The 27,899-nt window shown below is 36.9% G+C and overlaps 2 protein-coding genes across 3 annotated transcripts in view; one reads left to right on the top strand and one right to left on the bottom strand.

Annotated features, from left to right (window-relative positions):
• LOC126810822 (protocadherin Fat 4) overlaps nucleotides 1-2,642 on the bottom strand; it is a 40,553-nt gene extending 37,911 nt beyond the window's left edge. The window contains exon 1 of one of the 2 annotated variants that reach the window (XM_050536109.2): nucleotides 2,358-2,642. The gene's annotated coding sequence lies outside the window, so the exon portion shown is untranslated. The remainder of the gene's footprint in view (nucleotides 1-2,357) is intronic. The other variant, XM_050536110.2, reaches the window with a different exon arrangement.
• On the top strand, nucleotides 106-15,102 carry LOC126809514 (mucin-2). Its single transcript, XM_050534139.1, has 3 exons — nucleotides 106-145; nucleotides 10,408-10,707; nucleotides 11,131-15,102. The coding sequence occupies exons 1-3, from the start codon at nucleotides 106-108 to the stop codon at nucleotides 14,883-14,885; spliced, it is 4,095 nt and encodes a 1,364-aa protein (XP_050390096.1). The 3' UTR covers nucleotides 14,886-15,102.
• The last annotated feature ends 12,797 nt before the right edge of the window (nucleotides 15,103-27,899 follow it).

The following is a 27,899-nucleotide window of genomic DNA, read 5'->3' as shown; positions in this document are numbered from 1 at the left end:
CAAACAGTAAATCGTTGGTTATATCTCTTGAACCTCAAAGAGTTTAATATGGGGAGTATTTACCCCACGGTAACGAATTTCCTACAAACAAGTAAATAACGGAGCATGAGTAAATACCTCAACATTACGTGTTTCTTACAAACAGGTAAATAACAGAGCATGAGTAAATACTCCAATGTAACGAATTTCTTACAAACAAGTAAATAACAGAGCATGAATAAATACTCCAATGTAACGAATTTCTTACAAACAAGTAAATAACAGAGCATGAGTAAATACTCCAATGTAACGAATTTCTTACAAACAAGTAAATAACAGAGTACGAGTAAATACTCCAAGGTAACTCATTTCTTACAAACAGGTAAATAATGGAGCATGAGTAAAATACTTCAATGTAACGAATTTCTTACAAACAAGTAAATAACAGAGCATGAGTAAATACCCCAAGGTAACGAATTTCTTATAAACAGGTAAATAACAGAGCATGGGAAAATACTCCAAGGTAACAAATTTCTTATAATCAGGTAAATAAAAGAGCATGAGTAAATACTCCAAGGTAACAAATTCTTTACAAATAGGTAAATGACAGAGCGTGAGTAAATACTACAAGATAACGAATTTCTTACAAACAGGTAAATAACAAAATGTAAGACTGGTACCACTATCAGTTTTTATTAACAGTTATTTATAGATCAAAATGGTTTCTTCCAAAAAATAATTACACCCTCAAGGACGAGAATATAAATATGAAACAGTAAACGAGCGAATATCTTTGTAAAAAACTTACGTAAAGCGATAACAAGAATGATAAGTACCGGTATATAGAAATAGCTACACTACTATTACATTACCTTGAATATAGAAAACGGCAAAAGAACGCCCACACTTCATCATTTAAAGATGTTTCATGGAAATAACTTCTTGAAATTCATCAATCAAACATATAATCACCCCATTCAGAGATTCATGAAAGGTGTCGTGCACAAAGCGTAATATGATAATTATTTTGAGAGCCCGATTGCATTCCAAATGTAGATAAATGTACATGATTTGGAAGGTCACACGGATGATGTTTCTAGAAATACATCAATCGAATATGTTGCACTTCATTTAGAGATTCACGAAAGGTGTCGTGCACAAAGGGTAATATGATAATTTATTTGAAAACTCGATACCAGTTCCATTCAAAGGGTCGATCAAGTTACATCATTTGGAAATGTTACATGACTGACATTTTTTTATTGATACTAAAACGCCACTTCCACATGACTCGACACTGTTTTAGATAATATTTATTTGAAGAAATAGCAACGGGTGGCAATACCCTTGGCGTTCCCTTTGTCATTCATTAGGTTACAGACGCACATAAGTTATAAGTATATACGTATATTATTGTCTACGTGAATAAACAACTAAAAACCTCATAGTTGACGTTTATACAAACACCAAACAGTAATGTGCTAACCATTTGGGTATCAGCTCAAGTTGCATCTCAAGTACAACACCGCGTTCTAATTGCAACAGATTGCTATATTAAAAGATACAACATAATATCTAGACAGCTTTTTGTTCGATTATCTATTAACTACATGGGTTGTATACAGTAGTGATTGAATACCTTAATAAACTATTATCCATTGCAAACATTGGAAAGTAAAATTGGCAAAATTATCTGGTCCGTTGGGTGATAGTTCATTTTTTTAATTCATATCATAAATATCATTTATTGCATGCATCTAGGATGTGTCAGGGATCGCATTCAAGATGACAATCAAAGTTTAAGTGACAGTCATCCGATGTACATGTACATGTACGTTCTGCGCTTTGACATGTATTTGTAAAGCAAGGTTGCCAGTAATTAACATTTATAGATAATTATACATTTTGCTTGTAAGTTCATGAAAGTAAAGTTTATAGCTAACCCTTTCTAACTGTAATTAAAGTCGACATTTTGGTATTTTCTGTTGTCAGTGCATTTAGGGTACTGACTTATTATGCTAAAGATTACAGGTATCAAGTTAACGTTATGACTATCAAGACAAATATGACGAAATCAAAAACCAGACAAAGAATTCTTGTCTAAATCACACCAGATATCAATAGTTTTGGCGGTTTCATTAAGAAGAAAACTAAAATCACACCGTGTTTATGGCAATTAATATATCCATGTACACAAGATTTTTTTTTCGTTGATTGAAAGGTATTACATTACACATTACCATCTAAGAACCGGTAATATATAAGACTGGTTTAACAGCTATTGTTTTTTTATGGTAATAATCGAATATATCTAATATGTTTTCCAATATCTAAATTAAAATTCTGATAAGCAAGACTGAAATCACACGAATACTTACAATAAAAAAACTTTTCAAGACTTTCTGCTGACTTCTGCTAATCCGACATACTCCCTCAACCACCAAGAAAAGCATTCAGGACGATTCCATTATTGGACGTGATTCACCTATTCAGTATACCCGTTCACTAATAATTAGTTATTTGTAATTAATCTGAAACAATGATTCCTGTGAGACCTACTCTACAGAACTGAAATCGACAAATGCAGTTTCACTTTGTAAATAGAAAGGAATACACCGTATAAACAAGAAACCGGTTATGAAAGCTATTAACTAGTTCTAGATGTAAGACAGTAGCCTGATATTAGCATAGGTTTTATGAGTTTATGGTACCACGTGAAAACACATCGTTGCTATTAATAATCTATAGCACAGTCTGAGCCGTGTAATATATAATGACGTCTGCTACATATGTTTACCGCCAGTTCTATATTTGCATGTGGTACCAAAAAGACGGTACCAATAATTTTTAGTTGCGGAAATCAACAAAGTATTTCCACCTGTCTTATAAAATTAAACTATTCAAAATGTATAAAATCAGTGGAAGAGAAATATTTGGCCTAATCCTGTTATCAATGACTTGAGTTATTTTGTCGTACAATGGTTATTTGCGGTTCGGGATGAATGCATGACAATCTGTAAATAATTGTATAAAGTTATTAAGCACACAAAATGGAGGAATATTTGGGTGCCGAACAAACTGTAATAGCCTAATACTGATGATCAACATTTACGTCTGAAGTGTAAAATGTGAAATTTTGATATGCACTACCTTACTGAAACATGTATTGCACCACACCCAAACTATGCACGTTTAATGCCTGTATATTCTCAGCTCTATCTAATGACGACTTAGCTTTTCTGAGATTATAGCGGGGGCGTCACGCCGTTGTTTCTTACATCAACGTATCGACCTTAAGAATGAACCACCCAAACTATTTTTCTATTCTGGCATATGTTTGGGTCATTATGAGTTTGGTTTTCTGATTTCGTAGTGTGGAAGTATTCGATGATGACCAATCCAAAATTAATTTCTAAATTTAGGTTTCATGATGCCAGTGTAAGTTCGTAAAATTACATGGTTAATAAAAGGTATAATATTATGTTCAGGCTGCTAAAAATTAAGTTTTACAGTGTATATGAATATTTTTTATGTCTAAGTAACTCATAGACAGGTGAATAAAGATCAGTTAGGTCGTTTTACTTGGCATCAAAATAACATTCCATAAATATCAGCACAGTAATTCCTGACATTATAGTACCCAGACTTTTATATCGATGCGTAAGAGTTGTGCGAGTCAAGTTTGAAAACGTGTTTCTGAGTCAAAGAAAGATTACTAAGAAGCTTATGATGGGGAAGTATCTATTTCAAATTTCCACTATGTATCAAGTTTATACAAACGAATCGTCCGAAGTCTTCAAAGGCTTCCCATACTTTCATTTCTGCACGCCCTTTTTAGCTTTATGTTGATTTTCAATGTCTTTAGAAGTCTTGCAGCTGGACAATTAATATGACATTTTAAATATAACTCGACATTTTCGGTTTGAGCATTCCAAACGTAACTCGTATAGTGAACACTGATTTTCGGAGTTTTCTTTATCTTTTCTGTTTAAAGGGAAATAATCCTACATTGAAGAATACAATTAAACATTCCGATAAAAAAACATGCAGAAATATTGGTACATTATCAACGCATAAACCAAAAGCTTTAGAGGGTACAACGCTTTCAGTTATAATCACAATGTTTGGCCGCTTGACTATAATGTTAACAAGAATTTCGAAGCAAGGACAATAACTCTTGAGAATCTTAGGTAAGGGGTTCATGATACACCCATACCGGGCCATACCTATAGTTACTCACAAAATTTAGGCGGGGTTGGATGGCCGAATGGTTAGCGCGTGTGAGTTGTATCAAAAGGTCTATCATTGAGTCATCTGACGTGGTTCCGATTCCCCGGTTGTATGTTACAAGGAGTAGGGTCGCGTTTCCAACCTCGTGCTTTTCTCCGGGTCCTCCGGTTTCCTCCCACTGCTAAAGACGAATTATTGAAATAAAATTGAACCATACGTCCTAGTTTGTGTCGAGTGGACGTTAAACCCCATCTCTCTCTCTCTCTCTCTCTCTCTCTCTCTCTCTCTCTCTGTCAATTTCCTTGTATTAAGGGTTAAAAAAATTCATATAAACTCTTCAAAAAGAAGTAGGGGATATCCAGAAACAATACAAAACTGCGGAAATGCACTGCTGTTTTTATTAGAGGTAACCAGCGTATGTTAATAACAGGCTACATGCAGCCCATTTCCATGTTAATAAACATAAACAGTTCATATGGGCAGCATATCTGACGGCCCCATTTCACTCGCAAAGAGATACACTGTCAAAAGTGAAAATGGACGTTTTTGATTTTTGTCTTAATAATGAGTAATTGCTCCACCAATCCTCAGACATTCAGCAATTCGTCATGGCATGCTCCTCATCAACCGTCCAATCACGATTTGGGGCAATCTGACCCACTCCTCTTGCAGTGCCACGGCCAATTCTTGCAGTGTTGGCGGTTGACGTTGACGTCGACGAACACGTCTCCCGATCATGTCCCAGACATGCTCTACAGGGTAAAGGTCAGGATTCAAGGCTAGCCAAGGCATATGGACAATATGGTGACGCTGGGGGTAGTTATTCACGACACGGGCATTATCATCTTGAAAGATGAAACGTCGACCTGCACGTTGAGCAAAACAGAAGAACTATCGGTGCCAGGATGTGGTCACGATAGTACACCCCAGTGACCCTTTCTTGAACAATATGCAAGTCCGTTCTGCCAGTCATGGTGATTCCTCCCTACACCATAACAGACCCACGCTGTCATGCTGTCCAAACGCGAGAACGCCTATCGGTGAAATCCAGAGTAAATCTGGACTCATCTGAGAACATTACATGCGCCCATCGACGATTACCCCAATTTCTACGCTGCCTACATCATTGACGCCTGTTTGCCATGTGCTGGCAAGTTAATGGAGACACAACACGCGGTCGTCGCGCATGGAAATGGGCTGCATGTAGCCGATTTCTAATCGTTTGGGGTGTAACTCGAATTCCTGCAACTTGGTACAAGTTTACCGAAAGCTGATTGGCCGTGTGTCCTCGATTTCGCAGGACCTGTGTACGAATGTATCGATCCTAGGCTTGTGTAGTGGCTCTAGGATGACCTGAACGAGGTCTATCATTAGCATTGTGCGTTTGTTGGTACCGGTTCCAGTCTGCTGATCACAGACAGTGACACATTAAGCATGTTGGCTACTGCTCGCTGTGTAGAACCCATTCTAAGCATGCCAATAGCACGTAGACTTTCATCATGTTGAAGACGTCTCATTGCAAATTAAACGTAACACACTAAAGCAAAGATAAGCTAAACAGTAAATCTGATGCAAGAACCGATAGGAAAGCAAGCATGGATAGGATAAACCAACACGCGGCAGTTTTCATCAACATTTCCTTGAAGTGTCAAATTTGACAATGAACCCATCCCACGTGTATGGCGTTATTGCGTGTCACATGTGCAGCTCAGTGGTTCTGTCGGGGCGATAAGTTCTTCATCTGGGAATATACTCTCAAAGCATGTCAAGTGTTCATGACTATTTATCATATTACAACCTGCATATGTATTTGCATCTGAATATCCCCAACTTTGTTTGTATCCTTCATGATCCAGCGACCACATTAAGAGCAAAACGATCAATAGTAGTATCGAAACTTTAGATGGCCATAAATTCCGTTAGTATTGGGCGATTTTACTCATTTCGGAACCAGTATAATGCTCTCTCTCTCTCTTTCTCTCTCTCTCTCTCTCTCTCTCTCTCTCTCCCAAAATGTAATGTGTGTTACAAACCTCATAGCATTCAGTTCAAAAGTAATTATTGCATGTCCGTCATGCTTACGACTACGATTATATGCACCCGCCCGTAAATAATTGTAAATGCACATCGTTCTGGCATTCATTGATAGTTTTGAATTTTCTTTGGTGGTCATCGTCTTTCTTTTTTGTTGGAAATAACACATCCTTTATGTTTTTCCTTCTTGTTAGTAAATTTATTTTAATTATATAATAAATCATTAGTGTGTTGCCTTATTGCTAGTAAATTTATTCAAATTCGTGAAAGTATTGTTTTTTTTTTTGTTTCCTCTAACCTGATTAGGTTTTTATTGTTTTATTTTGATAGTGGTAACATAACCGACATGACAGTAACGTGAGAAGCATATATTTACTATTACTATACAGTTAAACATGCTGTCAATATTGACCATGTCACATATATACCAATGTCATTAGTTAAACTGTTTATATTTAAACTTAATATTGGTAGGTTAGTAGAATGGGTAAAAAATACATAGAATAAACATAATATAAGCCAACAGAATTTGATTGCATCATTCTTGTACACAGAAATCCATAACTCGGCATTGTTATCTGGAAAATTCATGTTGGGGATTAATGCTAGAGATCATAAAATTGTGGTTTCGAATCCAAGCTTGTAGGAGTAAAGTTAACGGCCGAATCACGTGGTATTTTTTTCCGGAATATCCGGTTTTCACCTGTGGCTGAAAAACCATGTACGCAAGCGAATTATTAAAATAAAGATATACCATATGTTATTCCTGAAATATATTACAATATTTATGTCTCCCTTTTCCGGTTGCGGGTGCAGCATTATAAAGTCCAACCAAATCGTTGCCTTTATATTGCCCACAATACTTTCAGAGTTGAATTGATACTGCGTGGGTTACGCCTGAGTTATGTAGAGATTTATCCGTATTCTAAATAGCAAAATGTACCCAAATGAAAGGTTCAGATTGAAAAAGATGGGGGTGTTATGCTGACGAACATTGTAATGAATAGCCCACAGTTGTATTAACTAATTTTAAAAATGTGGTCATCCAATTTGTGATGTGTATGTATAAACCACAACCATGAGTCTATATTGCACCTATCAGCAACGTTGGTCCTTTTATTGTTGTCTGTGTTACACAAAAGTAAGTTTTTAAGAAGGTGTATAATTGCAGATGATTCATTTAACATCCGGATTAACATATTTATGATAAAGGATTATCAAAACAGATTATAGCATTTGAATATCATGGTAGTAAACATGCTCGTTGTGTGTGTGTATATTGTTTAATGATTTGATATGACCTTATCACCCGAGAACAATCCAGTGCTGGCTAACCCTCCCGTTAACGTCGAATTTGTCCGGGAATTGCGTATTCACGACGCCGTTCTGAAGGCATTGCACGTCGACAAGACAATATAGACCTTCTCACCTGCTATATCTTGTACTGGTATCAAATAGTGGGAACTTTATTGGAACCGCCATAACAACCAATGACCAGAATGACTAATAAAACTAAATGATTTGGTTTGCAAGAGAATCAATAGACGGTAAAAAGTCAACAGCGTAGACACATAATATGTATTTGTCTGATGCCAGAATCACATATCTGGCGTTGTGACATTATATTTTTTAAGGCCTCAATTTACTTTGGAACATAATGTAGCTGATACGAAAATTTGATGAACTGTTGTTGTTTTTTTTTATCTATGTATATTTTAGTTAATGTGCTATTTAAACTTGTAGATTATTCCAACCCAATTAAACGTAAATATTACAGAACACTTTTTATGTCAAACTATACGTAAACGTCTGTCATTCCTAACATACGAAACCAAGTCACCATGTAATCAGTTGAATGTTGTGAAAATTGCTATTTGGACTTCTATCGGTTTTATGCCATTTAATTCATTCTTTACATTTGACACGTTATACCCTTTCTAAAAAAATGACATTTTAAAACTGTGTGCAGAAATAAGATGTATGAACTATAACATTTTATCTAGAGAATGGGGATACAAAAATAGAAGAACATGAAATGAAATGGGGTTTAACGTCCTATTGTTCTGCTCCGACTGGGCTAATCGACATACAGTGTGCTATAAGGGAAATTTTGTCCGGGCAGCGGCGCTACGGCCTACTCTTATATCGAATTCCAACTGCCAAGGTTCTTTTACGTGCACGCCAATGTGTACACGGGACCTCGGTTTTTCGTCCCATCCGAACTACTAGAAGAACATACAAGGAATAGAACACAACTAAATGGAATACAAGTTACCTAATACTGGTTAAACAATTGATACAAACAAAATGTCGCTTTAAGAGAGAGAGAGAGAGAGAGAGAGAGAGAGAAAGAGAGAGAGAGAGAGAGAGAGGTGGGTCATTTCGGGACTAACACATGGTTGAATTTTATTTCAATAATTCGCTTGCGCGGAGGGGTCTATAGCAGGGGGGGGGGGGAAATCGGAGGACCCGTAGAAGACACACGAGGTTGTCACGCACGTACAACCGGGGAATCGAAACCACGCCATTTGACTCAATGACAGACCATATGATACAGCGTGCACTTGCTAATCATTCGGCCACCCCCCCTTGCTTTAATTAAAATAGTAATAGTGGTTCCATATTATGTTTTTGTGTTTAATACGAAACAGGGACGCGGTGGGGCTAAAAAAACAGATACGAGGCCAACCAAAACATCGGCGCCGCTCTTGGTAAACCAAAACACTGGCGCCGCTCTTGTTGAATCACCAAAACCAGTGCCACTCGAGCGAGCCACCAAAACCGGCGCCGCTCTTATATTGATAACTGATTACGAACGCGGGCGACAGAACTCAGTCGACAAACGAATAAGGTGACATATATTCCATTGACTTAATCTCATCGCACCAGTAAGCACGTTTCATTTTTCACTGAGTGGACAAAAAATCATGAATAAGCCGGTAGGCGACATGGCTGGTCGTTACTGCGCACGCATGGGAGTAGTCAAATGAAGAAACTGGATCTGACCAAACATCCCGAGAATTTGAGAGAGATCGGGGGAAGCCATATATGATGTCGTATCTGATTAATATAACCAAAACTTACACGTATGCCAGAAGTTAATTTTGTTGTATTGCCAAGTTTTCAAAAAAAATTATCATTACCCCTTCAATACTATAATAATAAAAATATTTAATCATCATTGCTTTGTGGATCTTCGTCCATCTGCAACTTGTGCCATCCTTCCCTTGGTGTCCTAAGTACGTGTTTATTTTGCTCCTGGACTAATCGAACTGTACTTTACTCGTTCGTTTGATATATCGTTTGTCGCTGGATGGGTTTCAATTGACCACCTCCATATCACGTCACTTTAGTGCAATCCAACATTTGAAACAGGAAAACTATACAACTATAAAAAAAACCCCAAACATTTGAATAAATCCGCTTCACAGTTTTGTTAAAGACATCTGATATTTTAAAATAACATGATTATTTTTTACCCCAAATTCAAGCAATATTTGTTTTCTCTCTCGGTATTAAACTGTTAATTACTAATCTAAAATGTTTGACCGAAACAAAGTTAAATGTGTTTAGTGCCTAACAATTAAACTTGAAGTTGACATTAACTATTATCACGTTTACTGTCACCTCCTAAATAAATTTGGTTATACTAACCATCCTTGATGAGTCGATGGCGATATGTATACAAAACTACCCGAAAACAAACAAAGTATCAAACTTTTGTCATGTTTAAAATGCTCAACCAAAGTCAAACCCTAACGCCCGCTATTAATGTATGAGCAAGGAAAATAGTTTGTCGGTAATTTTCGCATCGAAATGTTTGCCATAATAATTGTTCGATGGGCGTTGTATGTACTATATAAGTCGAGTTGTCGCTTTTATTTTTCAGTTAGAATATTAAAATGACTCGTCTGTTGTTTTTCCTGACGGCCATTGCTCTAAGCAGCGGTGCTCCAACAGAAACCGCAAGTGGAAATGAACAACCACCAACACCGGTCATAAATGTAGCAGAAAACCAGTATCTGATTGAATTCGAAGATTTTGCTGCTGACCAAGGATGGGATAATCCAGGCCGAGTGCCCCAAAGGTCTGCAGCGTCAAATGGTGAATCGCTTCATTTGTTTAAGGATGAGAGTATTACTGTTGTGTTCTGTCTTCCCATAGAACAAGATGTGTTTATAAGGAATGTATTCTTTTCTAACGATGGTTGGGTAGACGATATCAAAGTGGATCTAGATGGCGTCGAGGTGGGCGAGTTTCGTTCAGCTGATGAGTCTCAATGGGGATATCTCTGGAATAGTTTCAACTTTACTGGTTCTGTGGGAGAAATAACAAATCTGATATCTGGGCGTCATGAATTGACCTTCACTGTTGTGGACGGAGATGAATGGGGTGTTGAGTTGGACGCCATAAAATTGGAATTTTCAAGACCCGACTTGACCGTGGATTTGAAATGTCCCGAAGGTGAGGAATACATAATCGAAGGCGAAGGTGTTGTAGAAGTTTAATGATATATGGAAATAATTGCAGCAAAATCAAATTATAAATACGCTTTATCATATGCTTCAGTTTTGTCTAATACTTATGCATTGCCAATAATGTATGTTATATACATATATCTATATATGAATATAAAAATGCTTAGCTTGACGTATATTTAAATTGGCAAATGCGAAAGGATATCTGGAAATAAATCTGAAATAAACACAATCACAAAGTGTGATGCTTATACGTATTTGGATATATCATAGCTTTTGCTTTATTATAATTTAATTAGACAGAAAATTTTCTCAGTATTTTGTTTTGATCTCTGTAATTCGCGAAATAATAAATAGATTAAGTTGCTTGAAAAAGAAAAATCTTACTTAAAATTCGGTTTATTTCCAGATATTTCCACTGAAAAAAATAAAACAGACGGTCAAAATTATCCTGGATTGCCAGAAAATCCCACAGATCTATTTACACCTGGTAGTGGACAACCCACCGATTCATCAAATCCTGATAGTGCAAAAGTAACAGATCCATCAGACCCAGATTGCAAGACACCCGAATGTAAGCAGAATCCTTCTAGTCCAGTTAACACTAAACCTACAGAACCTTCAAATCCTGATAGCTCGGAACTTACGGATACCAATACCGACAAAACTACAGACCCATCTAATCCTGATAATACAAAACCTAAAGACCCATCTAATCCTGATAACACAAAACCGACAGACCCATGGGACCCCGATAATTCTAAACCTACAAACCCAGAAAATCCGGATTGTAAATCATCGGAATGTAAGCAGAAACCTAATAATCCTGATAGTCCCCAACCTACAGATTCCTCAAATCCAGATAGTTCTGGACCTACAGATCCTGCAAATCTAGATAGCTCTAAACCTACAGACACATCAAATCAGGATCCAACAAAGCCCACAGATCCAGCAGACCCAGACTGCAAGACACCAGAATGTAAACAGAAACCCTCTAGTCCCGATAGTTTTAAACCCACGGATCCATCAAATCCAGACAAATCAGAGTCTACAGATCCAGATTGCAAGACACCAGAATGTAAGCAGAATCCTTCTAATCCAGATAACACTAAGCCTACAGAACCTTCAAATCCTGATAGCTTGGAACCTACGGGTTCATCAAATCCTGATAATTCTAAAGATCCAGGGTGTAAGACACCGGAATGTAAGGCGAACCCATCTGATCCTGACAGCTCTAAACCTACAGAACCATCAAACCAAGATAGTTTGAAACCTACGGATCCAACAAATCCCGATAACCTGAAACCTACAGTGTCAACAGATTCAGATTACCACACACAAGATTGTTCACAGACTTCCGATAGCTCTAAACCTACAGATCCATCTAATCCCAATAGCCCTAATCCTACCGATCCTTCGAATGCTGAAGTGTCTACAGATTCGGATTGCAAGACACCCGACTGTAAGCAGAATCCCTCTAGTCCAGATAACACTAAACCGACACATTCATCAAATCTTGATAGCTCTAAACCTACAGATCCATCAAATCCTAAAAATTCTAAACCTGCAGAGTCAACGGACGCAGAATGTAAGACACCAGAATGTAAGAAGAAACCCACTGGCTCTACACCTATAGATTCATCAATTCCCGATAGTTCTAAACCTACAGATCCATCAAATCCCGATAATTCTAAACCTACAGATCCATCTAATCCCAATAGCCCTAATCCTACCGATCCTTCGAATGCTGAAGTGTCTACAGATTCGGATTGCAAGACACCAGAATGTAAGCAGAATCCCTCTAGTCCAGATAACACTAAACCGACAGATTCATCAAATCTTGATAGCTCTAAACCTACAGATCCATCAAATCCTATAAATTCTAAACCTACAGAGTCAACAGACGCAGAATGTAAGACACCAGAATGTAAGAAGAACCCCACTGGCTCGACACCTATAAATTCATCAAGTCCCGATAGTTCTAAACCTACAGATCCATCAAATTCCGATAATTCTAAACCTACAGAGTCAACAGACGCAGAATGTAAGACACCCGAATGTAAGAAGAACCCCACTGGCTCTACACTTACAGATCCATCAAGTCCTGATAGTTCTAAACCTACAGATCCATCAAATTCCGATAATTCTAAAACTACAGATCCATCAAATCCTGATAATTCTAAACCTACAGAATGTAAGACACCCGAATGTAAGAAGAACCCCACTGGCTCTACACCTATAGATTCATCAAATCCCGACAGTTCTAAACCTACAGATCCATCAAATCCCGATAATTCCAAACCTACAGGGTCAACAGACGCAGAATGTAATACAACAGAATGTAAGAAGAACCCCACTGGCTCTCCACCTATAGATTCATCAAGTCCTGATAGTTTTAAACCTACAGTCCCATCGAATCCCGGTAGTTCTAAACCTACAGTCCCATCAATTCCGGATAATTCTAAACCCACAGAGTCAACAGACCCAGAATGTAAGACACCGGAATGTAAAAAGAATCCCATTGGCTCTAAAACTACAGATTCATTAAATCCCGATAGTTCGAAACCTACAGATCCATCAAATGCCGATAATTCTAAACCTACTGATCCATCAAATCCTGATAACTATAACCCTACGGTTCCATCTAATCCAACAGATAATTTTCAATCTACTAACCCAGTTGATCCTGATTGTAAAACACCGGAATGTAAACAGAATCCATCTAGTCCTAATAACTTTAAACCTACAATTTCACCAAATCCTGACAGTTCTAAACCTGTGGTTCCCGATGATAAAAATCCCTCAGACGCGTCTGATAAGGGTGTGAAACCTACAGATTCCCCCCAGGTGACTAACACAGAACCATCGTATTCGTCCAATCCTCCTGTCGGTGGAAATAGCCCCCAACAAAACACAGACGAAATATACGAAATTAGCTGCCCTACTGAACAACTATTGACAGTTAGAAGGAACGATTATCTTGGGTGTGATGATGATGGACAAATTAGGTTCGATCTCTATGGGGCAACAATATCTGAAGTTACTTTTGTTATTCCCAACCCATTTCTTCCTCCGTCACAGTTAGCTAGACGATTGTTTAAGAGATCTTCACAGAGTAAGGTATTATGGGAAGATGGTTACCCTCGCGAGAACTGTTCTGATGATTCCATTGGTGAGAATTTTAGTTATAAAGAAATATCACAGTCTGCATCAGATGGGTCATTACCAGTCACCATTGATCCAAACGAAACGCCATCCTTGACACTTTCCTTTACACTCTCGGCTGTAGGCGTAGTCTTAGGTAAAAACTTGCGCCCAGTCTTTACAATTGGGGCGTGTTGCACAGATCCGTCAAATGTTACGCTAACAGCTTTAGACACCGACACCAATACTGTCATACGATTGGGAGATCAAGTATTCAGATCCGAGGACAACGTAAAATCATGGATTTTTCCATTTCTGTCTGGCTGGGATGATAGAAACATACAAGTTAAAGTGGATTTCTCTGATGTCACTGACAAGATGGTTTTGAATTATATGAAATTTGAAATCCAGGAAGTCGATACACAGGCAAATGACTCACCGGTACGTCCTCCGAAAACTTTACTCTGTGAAACCCAGGAAGTCAAAGTTGAGGGAGTGAAACATGGAGACCCAAAGAAGGAGAAACTTAAATTCAGACTAAACGGTTCTACCACAACCTCGGATGTGTCAAGTTTAGAGTTCAGCTCTCCAGATGACCCGTCTAAGCCCAAATTAGTTTTGGACTCTTCGGGTAAATGTACCTTCAACCCATCTCAGACTGTCGGTGTTGAAGAGTCTGCTGCTTTCATTCTGGGTTCGACAGATCCAACTTCTAGTAATCCAAACATAGCAATAGAAGAAGTCGAACTCGAACCGGATGTGAATGCTGATAATACCTCGATTATTTTGCATCTTTTGGGTGCTTCTTTTGGACGAACAACCATAAAACTAAAGATATCTGAAACCGAGACAACATTATCCCTTTTTCAACTTGTGCCTGTGGGTAAACCACTCTCGTCATTTTTTCTACCTTGTGGTCAAGAAGAAACCACCATCAATGCAGATGAGACAGGACCCGTTTCTATCTTCGATCCTTGGAGGAGTATCACTGGTGAACAATTAACCATTCGAAGAAGATAGACGCGCAATATTGAGAAATGTGATGTCCATTATTTTAGTGCTCAAATAGACAGTTAGTTCCATAACAAAGCTATGAACAATTGACTAGAGGGCTTCGCTACACCCGAACCCCGCCTCTAACCTCATTATCCACAATACTAGTCTGTGTATAAATATGTGTGCAATATATTTAGTGATTTAGTGTGTGCATTATAAAATAAAGCTACTTATCAGACAATGGGTATAGTTTGGGGATCTTTTTATAAATTGATCGCGTTTTAAAATCGAATAGTTCGAATGCTTCTTAATATCGAATCAATTGAAGTCCATCATTATGTGCGTTTGGTCAAAATGGTCCGAACGTAGATTTCTTGGGAGCCACTGTGGCTCAGTGGATAAGGCGTTGGCCCACTAACCAGGAAGTCCGGGGTTCGAGCAAAGTGTTTGCCGAGAGAGTTACGCGGAATTTTCCAGCGTGGTTTCCCATTGCTAGAGATGCAGGAATTTAATTAATGCCTGGACAAAATGTCCCTTATATAACACTGCATGACGTATGCTCGTTTTCATTAGCACGGTTGATGGAGAAAGGTTGGACGTTAAACACCATTTCATTCAGCTTTTGTTTAGTTCTAAATTCTAAATATATATGAGATTCAGATTCAGCTCAGTCAATCTCGACATTCAATCTCTCGATTCGGGTGCATGCATCCGATGTTGGCGTCGGTGATGTGCAGCTAATATTCTTAACAAAAATGTTTTACTCTATGTGACAAAGACCTCTAAAACTCATTTTGTATCAATGAAACTGGTTGTGCACTCTTTGTTAAAAAATCAGGAATTTAATGAGACGCACGCCCCTCCCCACACACACAAAACGAACTTCTCACAGCGGCAATATTATGAATTGCAGATGTTGTATTTATCTAGGATATATTACAGGCCTGAAACATTGACCATCTCTTTTTTGACTGCCTGGATTACAAACTAGGAAGAGAGGGTATTGGGCATTTGAAACCGAGAAAATGCCACATCTTATTGAAGTATCTGGTGGTAGACCTTTATTTAGCTGGCCCAGAAGCGTCGATAGTAGAAGTACCTTATTCCGGTCTATATTCATATTCCGAATATTATGTGTAGGATAAAGTACGAGACTGAGGTTATGCTGGGGAAAGAAAGACTGAAGAAAATAACCCGAGAAAAAGAAAAACCGAGGCCGGCATACCGAGGTTTTTCTGTCGAGTGATTTTTCTGAAGTCTTTCTTCCCCAGCATAATTGAAGTCGAGGACTTTATCTTGCTTATAAACCGTCTATGTTTACATGTACGCAAAATGAGAATATCCCAGAATTCCCATAAGAAAAACCTGTGTTCATGTTTTCTTATGGAACCCCCCCCCCCCCTCCCTACCCTGGAAGAATAACCTGTTACAGGTTCAAAGAAAAACTTTCAAAAGAATAAACCCAAATTCCCCTTTATATATCCAAAGCCGTCCCCGACTTTCAGACCTCAAGTTATTCCGGGCATAGAATATACCCCAAAGATCAAAGAGATCTACCGTTACAGATTTATAATCGTCTATAAGTGTTTCCGTCTTCATTATCCTGGTTAGCGCAGACATTAAACCCCTGTTCACTTTTCATTTCAATGCTGTAAGTTTGTTTGGCTGCGTAATTGAACTATCTCGTAGACAAGTAATTCCATTTACTTTACAAGCCTATATAACGTTTACTTCAATTTCGCAGATTTGGTTTGGCAGTAAGACCATCCCATGAGCAATCACATCAAATAATATGGCACAGAGTCCGATTTTCTCTGATCGTCTATAGTTTTCTAGCATGCCATCTTAGGGTTATGTTCACAATAAACAATAGGTAGCTTGCTGGGCATATTCCGATCCGAACGAGTGAACAGAGTGTTTGCAAGTATAGTGAAGAGGACTGGGGGTCAAAACCTAACTATAATCGAAAACCATCTGTTGTACCATTTGGTAACTGAAATTGAAATGTAAGAACGCAACGATTTAGCCCATATAATCTGTCCCATTTCCATAGTGCTTATACATGTAGTTACACTGAAATATCTTGGTATAGACTGGAATTCAGTATTGAAGGATTGACCCCAACACATATCAGCTGTTATAAAGAGATGTTAATATTCGCATCATTTATGATAAATAGACATAATTGATACATTTATAATTAATATACCCATAAAATTCGTACTATAAAAATCTCATAAAGGTCCATTCATTCCAAATTCCAGATAAACCACAAAAAGGTAAGATAGATTCAATTGATGAAGAAGGTATCGACGGGACTAGGAGTAACGATAGCAATAACAATTACAGGAACCAAATTGAGGAAGATTATGACAGTGATGAAGGCGACTATGACAGTGACGAAGAAGAAGATTATGACAGTGATGAAGAAGAAGATTATGACAGTGATGAGGAAGATTATGGCAGTGATGAAGAAGATTATCACAGTGACAGTGATGAAGAAGGTTATGACAGTGATGAAGAAGATTATAACAGTGACGAAGAACATTATTACAGTGATAAAGATAACCATAGTAATGAGTACATCAATCGTGATGATGATTATCGTAGTGATGAAGAACAGGGTGGTTACAAAAGCTATGAAGATTAGGATCGACCTACTATGAAATTGAGTCTCCAAGTAGTCTTAACCAAGATTGAAGTATGGTGAAAAGGGAAAACATATCCCTAAAATATAAAAATCCATATAAAACTCAGGTATTTTTATATAGAATTTTCTACACAACATTCCAATTAAATGCCCATGATAAACTGTTTATTTATTAAATAAGTAATGCATCTACCCCTTATCTTTTTTCAATGCAAATAGAAGATACAGATTCAAGGACAATGTTGATGTTCCCCAATGTTTGCGACATATTATAGAGCTGGTCAAACACATTCCACATACAATTTTACCATAGAGATATTTGCTAATGTTGATCTGTGGTAGTCAATGCTTTTTATGAATTGTTTAGAACCAGAGCCTATTTTAAGGTTTTATTCACGAAGCACAGTTTTCAAAGATGGGAATTTGTAAAGGGACCGGGATGTAGGGTGTGTGGTGCCGGTGTGTTCTTCACGCCCGGGCTCCGATATAATTTTCAAAAAAAATTCCTGACACAGTGGACAGCACTTGATAGGTTTCATTTTATTAGCCATGAGGACCCGGCGATAGCCAACGAGGTTGGACAGGCGACCCTACTCCTTGTCACTTACAACCGGGGAATCGAAAACCCGCCAGTTGACTCAATCACAGACCTATGATACAGTGCGCACGTGCTAACCATTCGGCCATCCAACCACTCCCCCCACCCCGATTCAAAAGCAGACGAACCTTCACTGTCATTTTCACCTGGCGACATTCTCCCTTGTACACCGAACACATCGGTTAATTGTCGTCCTTTACGCGATGGTGCGCCATTTGAATCCGTGGGTGCTTTACTTTCAGAATGCCAAAGTGAAACGAAAACATGAGAATGGATCCATGATTATACAGATTGCCGTTGGCGTACTTGCTCAATTTCCTCATACATTCTTCTCGGATTCACAGTTTTGCATGCATACAGACCATTTTCTTAAAGCACGGGTGTCAGATTTTGAAAACACGGGTTTATCCTGAGTTGAAAATCGTCTGTCGTGTTACTGCGCACGCGTCTGTGCTATAGATGGGGTTATACAGACAAGAAGGGTATAGCTACTATAGCCAATAAGAAACTCAGTTGACACCAGTTGACTCAATGACAGACCTTATGATACAGCACGCACGTGCTAACCATTCGGCTATCCAACACCCTGGAATGGTATAAGATAAATATTGAGTAAAAGCAGATGGGTGTTAAGACTGAAATAATGTAACTTTGTGGACAATGTCCTGTTTTCTTTCATGGTTTATGGAAACCTGCAAATGATTATGTATAAAATCAGAAAATCAGCTAGTATAGAATTACTAAAACTTATAGATAATAAACTTTCAGTGGCAATTTAGAGCAGACAAAATATGCACGTTCTTTTGTCAAATTGGTTTAAAAGCGCGTGAAGCCCTGTCCGCGGTATAAAGTGGAGTTGTCTCCCATTTCACAGTTCTGCTTTTGTCCATTTTTATTGATAGCCACTAGCCCGACATATGGCCTAATTCAGGACATATCCCAATGTCAAGGCCATCATTAAACCAGGAAAAATCCATAAAAATTAGTTGTATGTGAGTGTCAGACAATACCAGGTCAAATCAATTGTTGCTAAGCTAAAATCAAGTAATATAATAATAATGCTAAAATAAAAACATCCACCATGTACTCCTGACACAGACTTTTCTATTGTAAACCTAATCTTATCTGGATTAATTAAATCAAAATATTGGTTACGAAACCAAATTGTTTTCTCTTCTACGAAAAATAAACTTGTATTGTATTTTATACTTTTACATCCCTGTTTTAAAGGCTCCACGCTTCATTTGCATTTTCGCTAAAATATAAAATTTCTCACGACTTAATCCACGTTAAATATGTAGCTGGATTGATTATTTAACAATTAATTAAAGATACATTATGGGAGATTAGTTAAAGAGCTGGTGTTATTACTATAATAGTTAAAAACTGGATAATGTAAAGGGAATTTGCTGAAAACCTCAGTCAAATTGATCCACCCTGAACCGAGTATTTAGCGATTGAATTTTGGGCCTATCCTCGATCATCATTACTAAAGTCGGTACGATAAAAAACCCCAACATAGTCTCGATTATCCATTTTTTGATTTAATCAGAAGCAGCAGACCGGGTTCTAATCCAGTAAATATCGCAACGTAGCGATGCCATCGAGAGTTTATTATGGTCGGGATAAGTTAATTAATGTCTAATTAATAATTTAGATAACATTGCAGGCCTGAAGAAAGACCCGCAATTGGCAGATTTAGCTCTTGTATAATGTATGTTTAAGAAAACAAAATCAAAATATCAACGCTAGATAATATACCGACCGGGATTTTATCGAATTTAAAAAAGGTCCGCCAATCAATGATGGCGGCGTCTTGTTAGGAGCAGTATAGATCAATGATATTTCAGTTTATCATAACTTTAAAAATACTGAGCGGACTTTTTCGGCTTGCATTCCTGTTAGAGATTAAAGTTTCATACTACTGTAGTTTGCAAGGGATTACTATCATCGATACTTTAAATATAACATCAATATATATATCTGGTCCTAGACTTTCATCCAGGGCGGCATTAAGCTTGCATGAGAACCCTGGCTGAAACTCCAGGGTCCTAGCACCACATTCTGGCCAATGTCCGTCACACATTCAATATGGTAGATAGATAGATTTATTAGGCACAGAATTATACAACATAATAAACGACATATTCATATGTGGTGAAATAAAATGAGATTTAACACTCTACTGTTTTGCTGCGATAGGGCTAATGAAAACCGGTCATTTATGGTACACAATTTAGGACTAATTTGGGGTCCCCTTAAATATTTGGAACCACCCCTCCCCCTCCCCATTGGTAGAAGCTCGACAGTAACCCCTACCACTAGGTACGACATTGTTTGTGCCTTTTATAACAAGCTATTGGCTTTACCACCAAATCCATTTTTGTTTCAAATTTCTCTTTTTGTGTTATGTGTCTATAATGTAAGACATTAAATACCAAGAGAAGTATGTAATGCACGTAAAGTGATCCCTTTGTAACCTGTACTTGGAATTGAATAAGTAGCTGGAAACACCACTGTGTGGAGAAATTGTTTCGCATTTTGCATGTATCCCGTGTCTTAAAATGTCCTGGTGAAGTGTTTAGACCTGACTGATCTCAAAATAATTTTGTAGCCAAGGGGTTGGGTGTATATTCAGTAATCAGTAACATAAAATTATTAGTCAACATACTAGTCTACATTATCTTTGGAGTGTTCTGAATAGACATAACGATTGTGTTTTCAAGCGAAAACGAGGAACGGCACATTACATGTATCTAATCAAACGGTTGCTAACGTTTTGTCTTGTTTTATTGACTGAATAATATCTGGAAAACATGTACAATCTTCAAAACAAATCGAAGGCGACCTTCACCGAGATGCTTGACTGATCGCATACATCAACAATAACATAGTATAATAATTTACGCCCCGGGGAATATCATTATTAATTTTCTTAAACAACTGGTGTGTGTATGTGTGTGCATATATGCAAGTTGCTAGTCTTTAGATGTAAATACGTCACATATCTTAGACACAACATGGTCTGCAATCTGCCAATATACCGGTTATTCACATCGTACGCCGAAGGTCAAAGTACGACACACACTACACCGGGAAAAATATAACCTAAATATAGTAAGTAGTGCAGACTAGGTCAGATAACGGGTTAGTATAGTAAATATGGTTATACGTATAAAATTATACACAGGTGTAGGCCTGTAAGGAGATTCATATAATTTTAATGATAGTATGCATACAGTAACCTAGCTTGTCCCGTATGGTGCATATACTTATTCTTTATCTATTATCAACAAAGATATTATACCATGAAGAGATATATATTCGTCTTATAAACCAGGGCTGACAAAAAATAATCGATAACAACCCACGTATTATTATACTAATCAATACAAAATAATCGACAATAATATTATCTATTGGTGTTTGAATATTTTTAAATTAATTTTGAAATGCATTTTCTTTGTTAGTTGAAAGGAACGGCACAAATCTTGTTTGTGTTATGCGTTAAACATACTATTATGCAAGAGCTAAAATCTGCCTATTGCTGCAAGTCTTTCTTTAGGACTTTAGGCTTGACATGCTTTCTAAATTATAAATTAGACATTAATTAACTTATCCAGGCCATAATCAACTCTCGATGGCATCGGATTTCTTCGATATTAAATAGATTAGAACAGTTCAGCGATATTTTGATTTAAGCTAAAAATGGAGGAGCAAGACTTAGCTGAAATTATTGCACACGTCTTGTCAAACCTTCAAATGCTAATATCTTCGCTCGCAATAGAGTAATTTGAATGCAATATTCAAATTATTCATTTAACATTATCTATTTTTTCGAACTATTATAGCAAGAATGGCTAGCTCTTTATCTAAATCTTACATAATGTATCTTTAATAGAAATAACACATCGTGTGAATTTACACTTACTGGTTACCGGTACTATTTGTTAGGAATGTCATGCCGGGGATCGGGATAGTCAGTGTCGGATTAAGACGCTTTGAGGCCCTGGCTCCCTTTAGTAAATCGGTGTTCCCTGTCCAAGATAGGTTATGTTTGTACTGAAAAGGAATTATATAATTATTTTATATTGATTGGGATACACAGTGTAGATTAAACGCACAGATTACAAAATGCTCAATGGTATGTGCCAAATATCAAAATAGGTTGTTTACGTGCCTTTGCTGCACTAAAAGTTTCAATGATATCCGTAAAGTGATACTCCAATGCTTAATAATGAAAAATCGTTCATTTTCACCGGTGTTTTAGTGAAATTTTATACCAACCATTGGAGATACGCGGTGTTTGGAATTTTGGAATGTAACGTATAAGTTATGTGTTATCAAATATTAGCCTTTTTACACTGGATATAGTACACGACTAAAATAGCTAACTGGTATAATCTTGATGTAGGCCTACCTGTTTTGTATACAAATAAAAATATCCTTGACATGTCAAGGCGGTACAATATAAAATTAAATAATAAGTTCTCCTTTGTAGTAGTTTGTAGTTTTAACTGGGGGTATATATTTATCTAACTACAGAACCATTGATTGGAAAACTAGACAAAATACCTGGAAAAATCATTTGATTCTATAAACACACATCTTTATGGGTATTCAGGGCCGGCAGAAATAAGCAATTCTTGATTGGGAGGCTACCATCCTTTAGGCGAGGGACCAGGCGCTGCCTAGGCCCGGGAAGCTCCCGGGGGTCTAGATCATTGGAAACGCTTTCTGAAAGCGATTTCTGGCTATTAAAATTACTCAGCAATGAAGTGAAGTTGTAATTCTTTTTTAAATCCCTTACCATGAAAGCAGTCGATGGTGCTTTCCTGTGATGCTGAACTGGACAAATATATGCATAATAATACCAAGGTTGTGGACACTCTCTAGAGGTCACAACGATAGTCAGAACTTGAGTTATTTCCCTGACAAGTGTTCATTTATGTGCACGCCAAGGTGCTTGGGGAGTCGGTTTTAAACCCCATTCAAACGACTAGATGCTAAGTTTTGCCAGGTAGACAGAACAAACCATGCAGGGTCACAGCACAAATTATCCCATCAAACCATGCAAAATCGAAAATTATAATATAAAAGCCGAACGTTTTGTGTATAAGAACATTAACCGCTTTTCACAACAGAAGGTCGATCCCTGTGAAAGACCATTATTATACTGTAGAATACACATTAACTGGGAATATAAAGTAGTATAATGTAATATAGTATATTTAACGATGATAGGTCGACAACCGGGTTTTATACATTATTCATATTAATTTACAACTTGACTCTCATCAACAGATAATTTTCCAAATCATGACATTCCAAAACTGAAAACATCGTGGCATCCTTATTATTTTATATTGTTTAATTCTGGTAATGGAAAAGATGAATGCTTTGTTCACAACAAAAAGATCAAGCCAGAATAAAGATTAAGAACAGATTTTATTATTTACAAAAAATAACATATTATTATTGGTTCATCAACTATTTAAATCGATCATTTCTAACTCAAGATCATTTAGAGTTTACGTTGGTTTCTACTGAATTGGCACTGCAATCATTATGTGTTTTAGATAAATAAAGAGGGGGGGGGGGGTGGCCGAATGGTTAGCACGTGCGTGCTGTATCATACGGCCTGTCATTGAGTCAACTGGCGTGGTTTCGAATCCCCGGTTGTACGTGACAAGGAGTAGGGTCGCCTGTCCAACCTCATGGGTTTTCTCCGGGTCCTCCGGTTTCCTCCCACTGCTAAAGACCCCTACGCGCAAGCGAATTATTGAAATAAAATTAAACCATGTTAGTCCCGAAATTACCTAGTTTGTGTCGAGTGGACGTTAAACCCCATTTCTCTCTCTCTCTCTAGATAAATAAAGTAACACTAATGCTGTTATCGTTTTCGCACAAACTACTTATATGTCTATACCTCGATATTTAAGAAGCCGGAGTGTTTCTTTGTAAACAATATTTTTTTCAGCATATCTGATCGGGTAACGGATTAGCCCTTCTCCCAGATGACCCCGAGCTGTACCCGACTATCTGCAAAGGTAATGAGATTGAATTCATTCACAAGATTAAGATTCATGAGGAATATATCAATATTAAATCGGGAATATCTAGGCCTAAGTCAGCGATCATGTGCTTGGCTTTGATATTCAATTTAGGATGACTTAAACCGGGTATTAAAATATAATTCATATTTATTCATAATATTGTTGTTTATGAATGAATATGTTATCATTTAATAATAAACGAATTAATGAAATAATCATTTATAATCTTATGATCATATTTTTCTAACAAAATAAAGATAAATAATACATTATTGTCACTTTTCCTGCAAGTGGTATTACACAATATGTTATGATATATACGTCGTATTTATGTTCAGGTTTGGTGTTGTAGACTTAATCAAATTCATTTGTAATAATACAATTTTTTCACAACGAACTGAAAATCCGCCGCAGACCGTGTAATATATGATACCATATCATATACTTTAAATAGGTTGCCTAGATGTATGTTTGTCATTAACTTGAAAACGTGTGCTGAATGTGTTATTAAATAACAGAGAATTAATTATATCCATATCCTATTTTGTAATTACGACACAATCAGATTTTTAAAAACTTGATTGTTCCTATGGTCTTCCGTAGTATTCAAAAGAAATCCTGTCTTGCAATATTGTCGTGAACCGAAAAAGTCGTCCGTCCACAATTTCTTTTGAATACTACGGAAGACCATAGAGACAATCAAATTAATAAAACCCAAAAACAATCTGATTATCTTGTAATTACAAGATAGGAGAAGCCCATGAGTAATATATTTCAAGGTCGTCATGCACTGATTTATCGAATCTAGGCCAAGGCTGCACTTTATTTTATGTTACAGAATCGGCACATTCATGTCATGCTCCCATTAATATCATTCGTTATTTTCATGCCTCCAAATGAAATGAAATGAAACGAAATGAAACGAAATGAAACGAAATGGGGTTTAACGTCCTATTGTTTTGCTCCGGATGGCCTAATAAAGACGGACATACGCTATACATTGTGCTATGAGGGAAACTTTGCCCGGACAGCAACACTCTGATAATGGTCAAAGTCTCATTCGCCATTTCGCAAGGGGGAAAAAAAAAAAAAAATGGTACGGTTCACATTCGCCCCAATTCGCCACTTTGTAAAATCAAACAAGGGCTTTTTTCTTATCTTGGACAGTTTATGACATTCTAATCATGTTCGTCATAAATTCGTCCATTCGAGAGCATATTTTATCCAAAGTTCCTCATTTCGCCATGGTGTATAAAATCAAGCCCAATACTAATTGAACACAGAATCTCAAGGCATCACAATAAAGAGTCAAAATGGCCATAAACTGGCCATAAAATCAAAACGATCGGTTAATATTTGTTATTTAAAGCGGTATTATGGAAAATTAGATGAAGATCTGACAGTCCTCGCTATAATAGTTAAAAAGTAGATAATGTAAAGGGAATATGCTGAAAGTTTTAGTCAAATTACTTCACCTTTAAAACTAGTCGTTGCCATCTTTTGCTGTACCTCTTTGCTGCTCCATTCTGGCTTGGATTAGCAAATTTTCTGAAAAATGTAAATGGCGTTCCGTGACTTTAAGGAGAGCAAGAAATAATAAATCACTAATAAATGATATAAATGAGTTAGTGGGACTATGAACTTAATAAGAATATGAACTTTAATAATGGTTTTAAATGAAGAAATGGAATAACGACTGACCATTCCGTTACATAAAAAAGTATTTCGTTGGCCTAGCTATCCGATAAATCAGTGTAGGGCGACCTTGCAATAAACTAGTTAGAACACTTTTTTTCATGTGATTGATCCTAATGGGCTTCTCCGTATCTTGTACTTACAAGATAATTACAAGATAGCTATCTTTTAAATACATGATAGTTATATGGGGGTGTTCTCACTTTCCCAGCAGCTATTGTTTTCCAGGTAGAATCATTGGACCAGTACTAATTAGGGTAACAATGGTGTTAAAACTATATTCTTTTTCATATCAATATTAACCACTTTAAATAAAAAAAATTTTATTAACAAGTTTAGCATGTACATATATATTTTTCGTATCAATATTAACTACTTTACATACAAGTTATTTTATTAACAAATTTAGTATTGTACATGTATATTTAAAATCCGAATAAGTGTGATATCGAATTTCCGTATTCATATAAAGTCGTCAAACCAGTTAATAATCTTTGTTTTTCATCGTGTATTCTTCTGTTTAATTCTATGTACGTGTATTTTCTTTTCTTTGGACGTGAAACGCCTCCATTTCCATATTGTGATTTATAGTTCATACATGTCATAGGTTAAATTGAACTTGTCATGCAATAATTAAAACAGAGTATAACTCACTAATCTATAACTAATCCCTAATCCGCTTAATTAGTAGGGTTAATCTGCTGGGAAAGTGAGAACAAACCGTTATATGAAATGGTTATCTTGTTATTACAACATAACTATCTTGTTATTACAACATAACTATCTTGTTATTACAACATAACTATCTTGTTATTACAAGATAGTCGGAATATTGTTTTCATTTGATTGACTCTAATGGTCTTCCGTACTATACGAGTTCTTATATACTCTTCAAAAAAAGTAGGGGATATTCAGAAACAATACAAAACTGCGGAAATGCACTGCTGTTTTTATTAGAGGTAACAAGTGTATGTTAATAACAGGCCAATTGCCTATACATGAACATAAACAGTTCATATGGGCGGCTTATCTGACGGCCCCATTTCACTCGCAAAGAGATACACCGTCAAAGGTGAAAAAAGACGTTTTTGATTTTTGTCTTAATAATGAGTAATTGCTTGACCAATCCTCAGACGTTCAGCATTTCGCCGTGGCATGCTCCTAATCAACCGTCCAATCTGACCCACTCCTCTTGGCCACGGCCAATTCTTGCAGTGTTGTCGGTAGACGTTGACGTCGTACGAACACGTCTCCCGATCAAATTAAACGTAACACACTAAAGCAAAGCTACGCAATACGGGACAAGTTTATTTATGTTGACGCGTCTTTGTGGACGCATTACAGGACAAAGTTCCCAATATTTCGAGTATACAGCTTATCTATAGGTTGGCTTATACACAAGATTGTATCGATCGGTGTTACTGTATATAATGGTGTCGCGAATATATTATAGTATATAAATATTATATTACACCACTCTGGCTTTGGTTAATGTTTATAAAATTTATTACATGACACCCTGTCATTATCATGTAAACACGGTCAGCCCTATAAATAATCGTATGGTTAATATTTACTGTTAATAATCCTTCACACGATACATTACTCTAGTATTTTATTTTCTTAATATACAAAGATAGCTCTTTATAACTAAATTCAAGCGTTACTAAATCGGAAACACGTGACCTAAATATATGTAAACAGAGCGCAGCCACCGATATATTTATGAAAGTCGGCCACGTTACCTCGTGTGTTATCAATGTGTACGCTATCAGTGCACCGGGATTGTACAAACGGCATTTAAGACGTAATACGCAAATATCATCTGTTTCTTTTGTTAAGCTTCGAGGAAATTACAAGTGAAAAACATCTTCTGGCGAAATGAAAGAAAATTATATTTTGCGCCTAAATCGTTTTGAGACTAATACAGTGCACTACGAACACTAACATTATTCTTTTTTTTATAGAAGGGACAACAGATTAATCTTAAACTTGCATGGTTACAATGCTGGATACACGGGCGACATTTTCCCGTAAAA

The sequence above is a fragment of the Patella vulgata genome, chromosome 2, assembly GCF_932274485.2.
Source record: "Patella vulgata chromosome 2, xgPatVulg1.2, whole genome shotgun sequence".
NCBI classification, from domain to species: domain Eukaryota; kingdom Metazoa; phylum Mollusca; class Gastropoda; family Patellidae; genus Patella; species Patella vulgata.
This window is presented reverse-complemented; position numbering and strand designations above follow the sequence as displayed.

What these genes read in the sequence shown, in the direction of transcription:
- LOC126809514 (XM_050534139.1), top strand. Translation starts at nt 106, where the DNA reads ATGAGTAAATACCTCAACATTACGTGTTTCTTACAAACAG. An exon ending in TACGTGTTTCTTACAAACAG is followed by an intron (nt 146 to 10,407) that starts GTAAATAACAGA and finishes GTCTTCCCATAG; the next exon opens with AACAAGATGTGTTTATAAGG. An exon ending in GGATTTGAAATGTCCCGAAG is followed by an intron (nt 10,708 to 11,130) that starts GTGAGGAATACA and finishes GTTTATTTCCAG; the next exon opens with ATATTTCCACTGAAAAAAAT.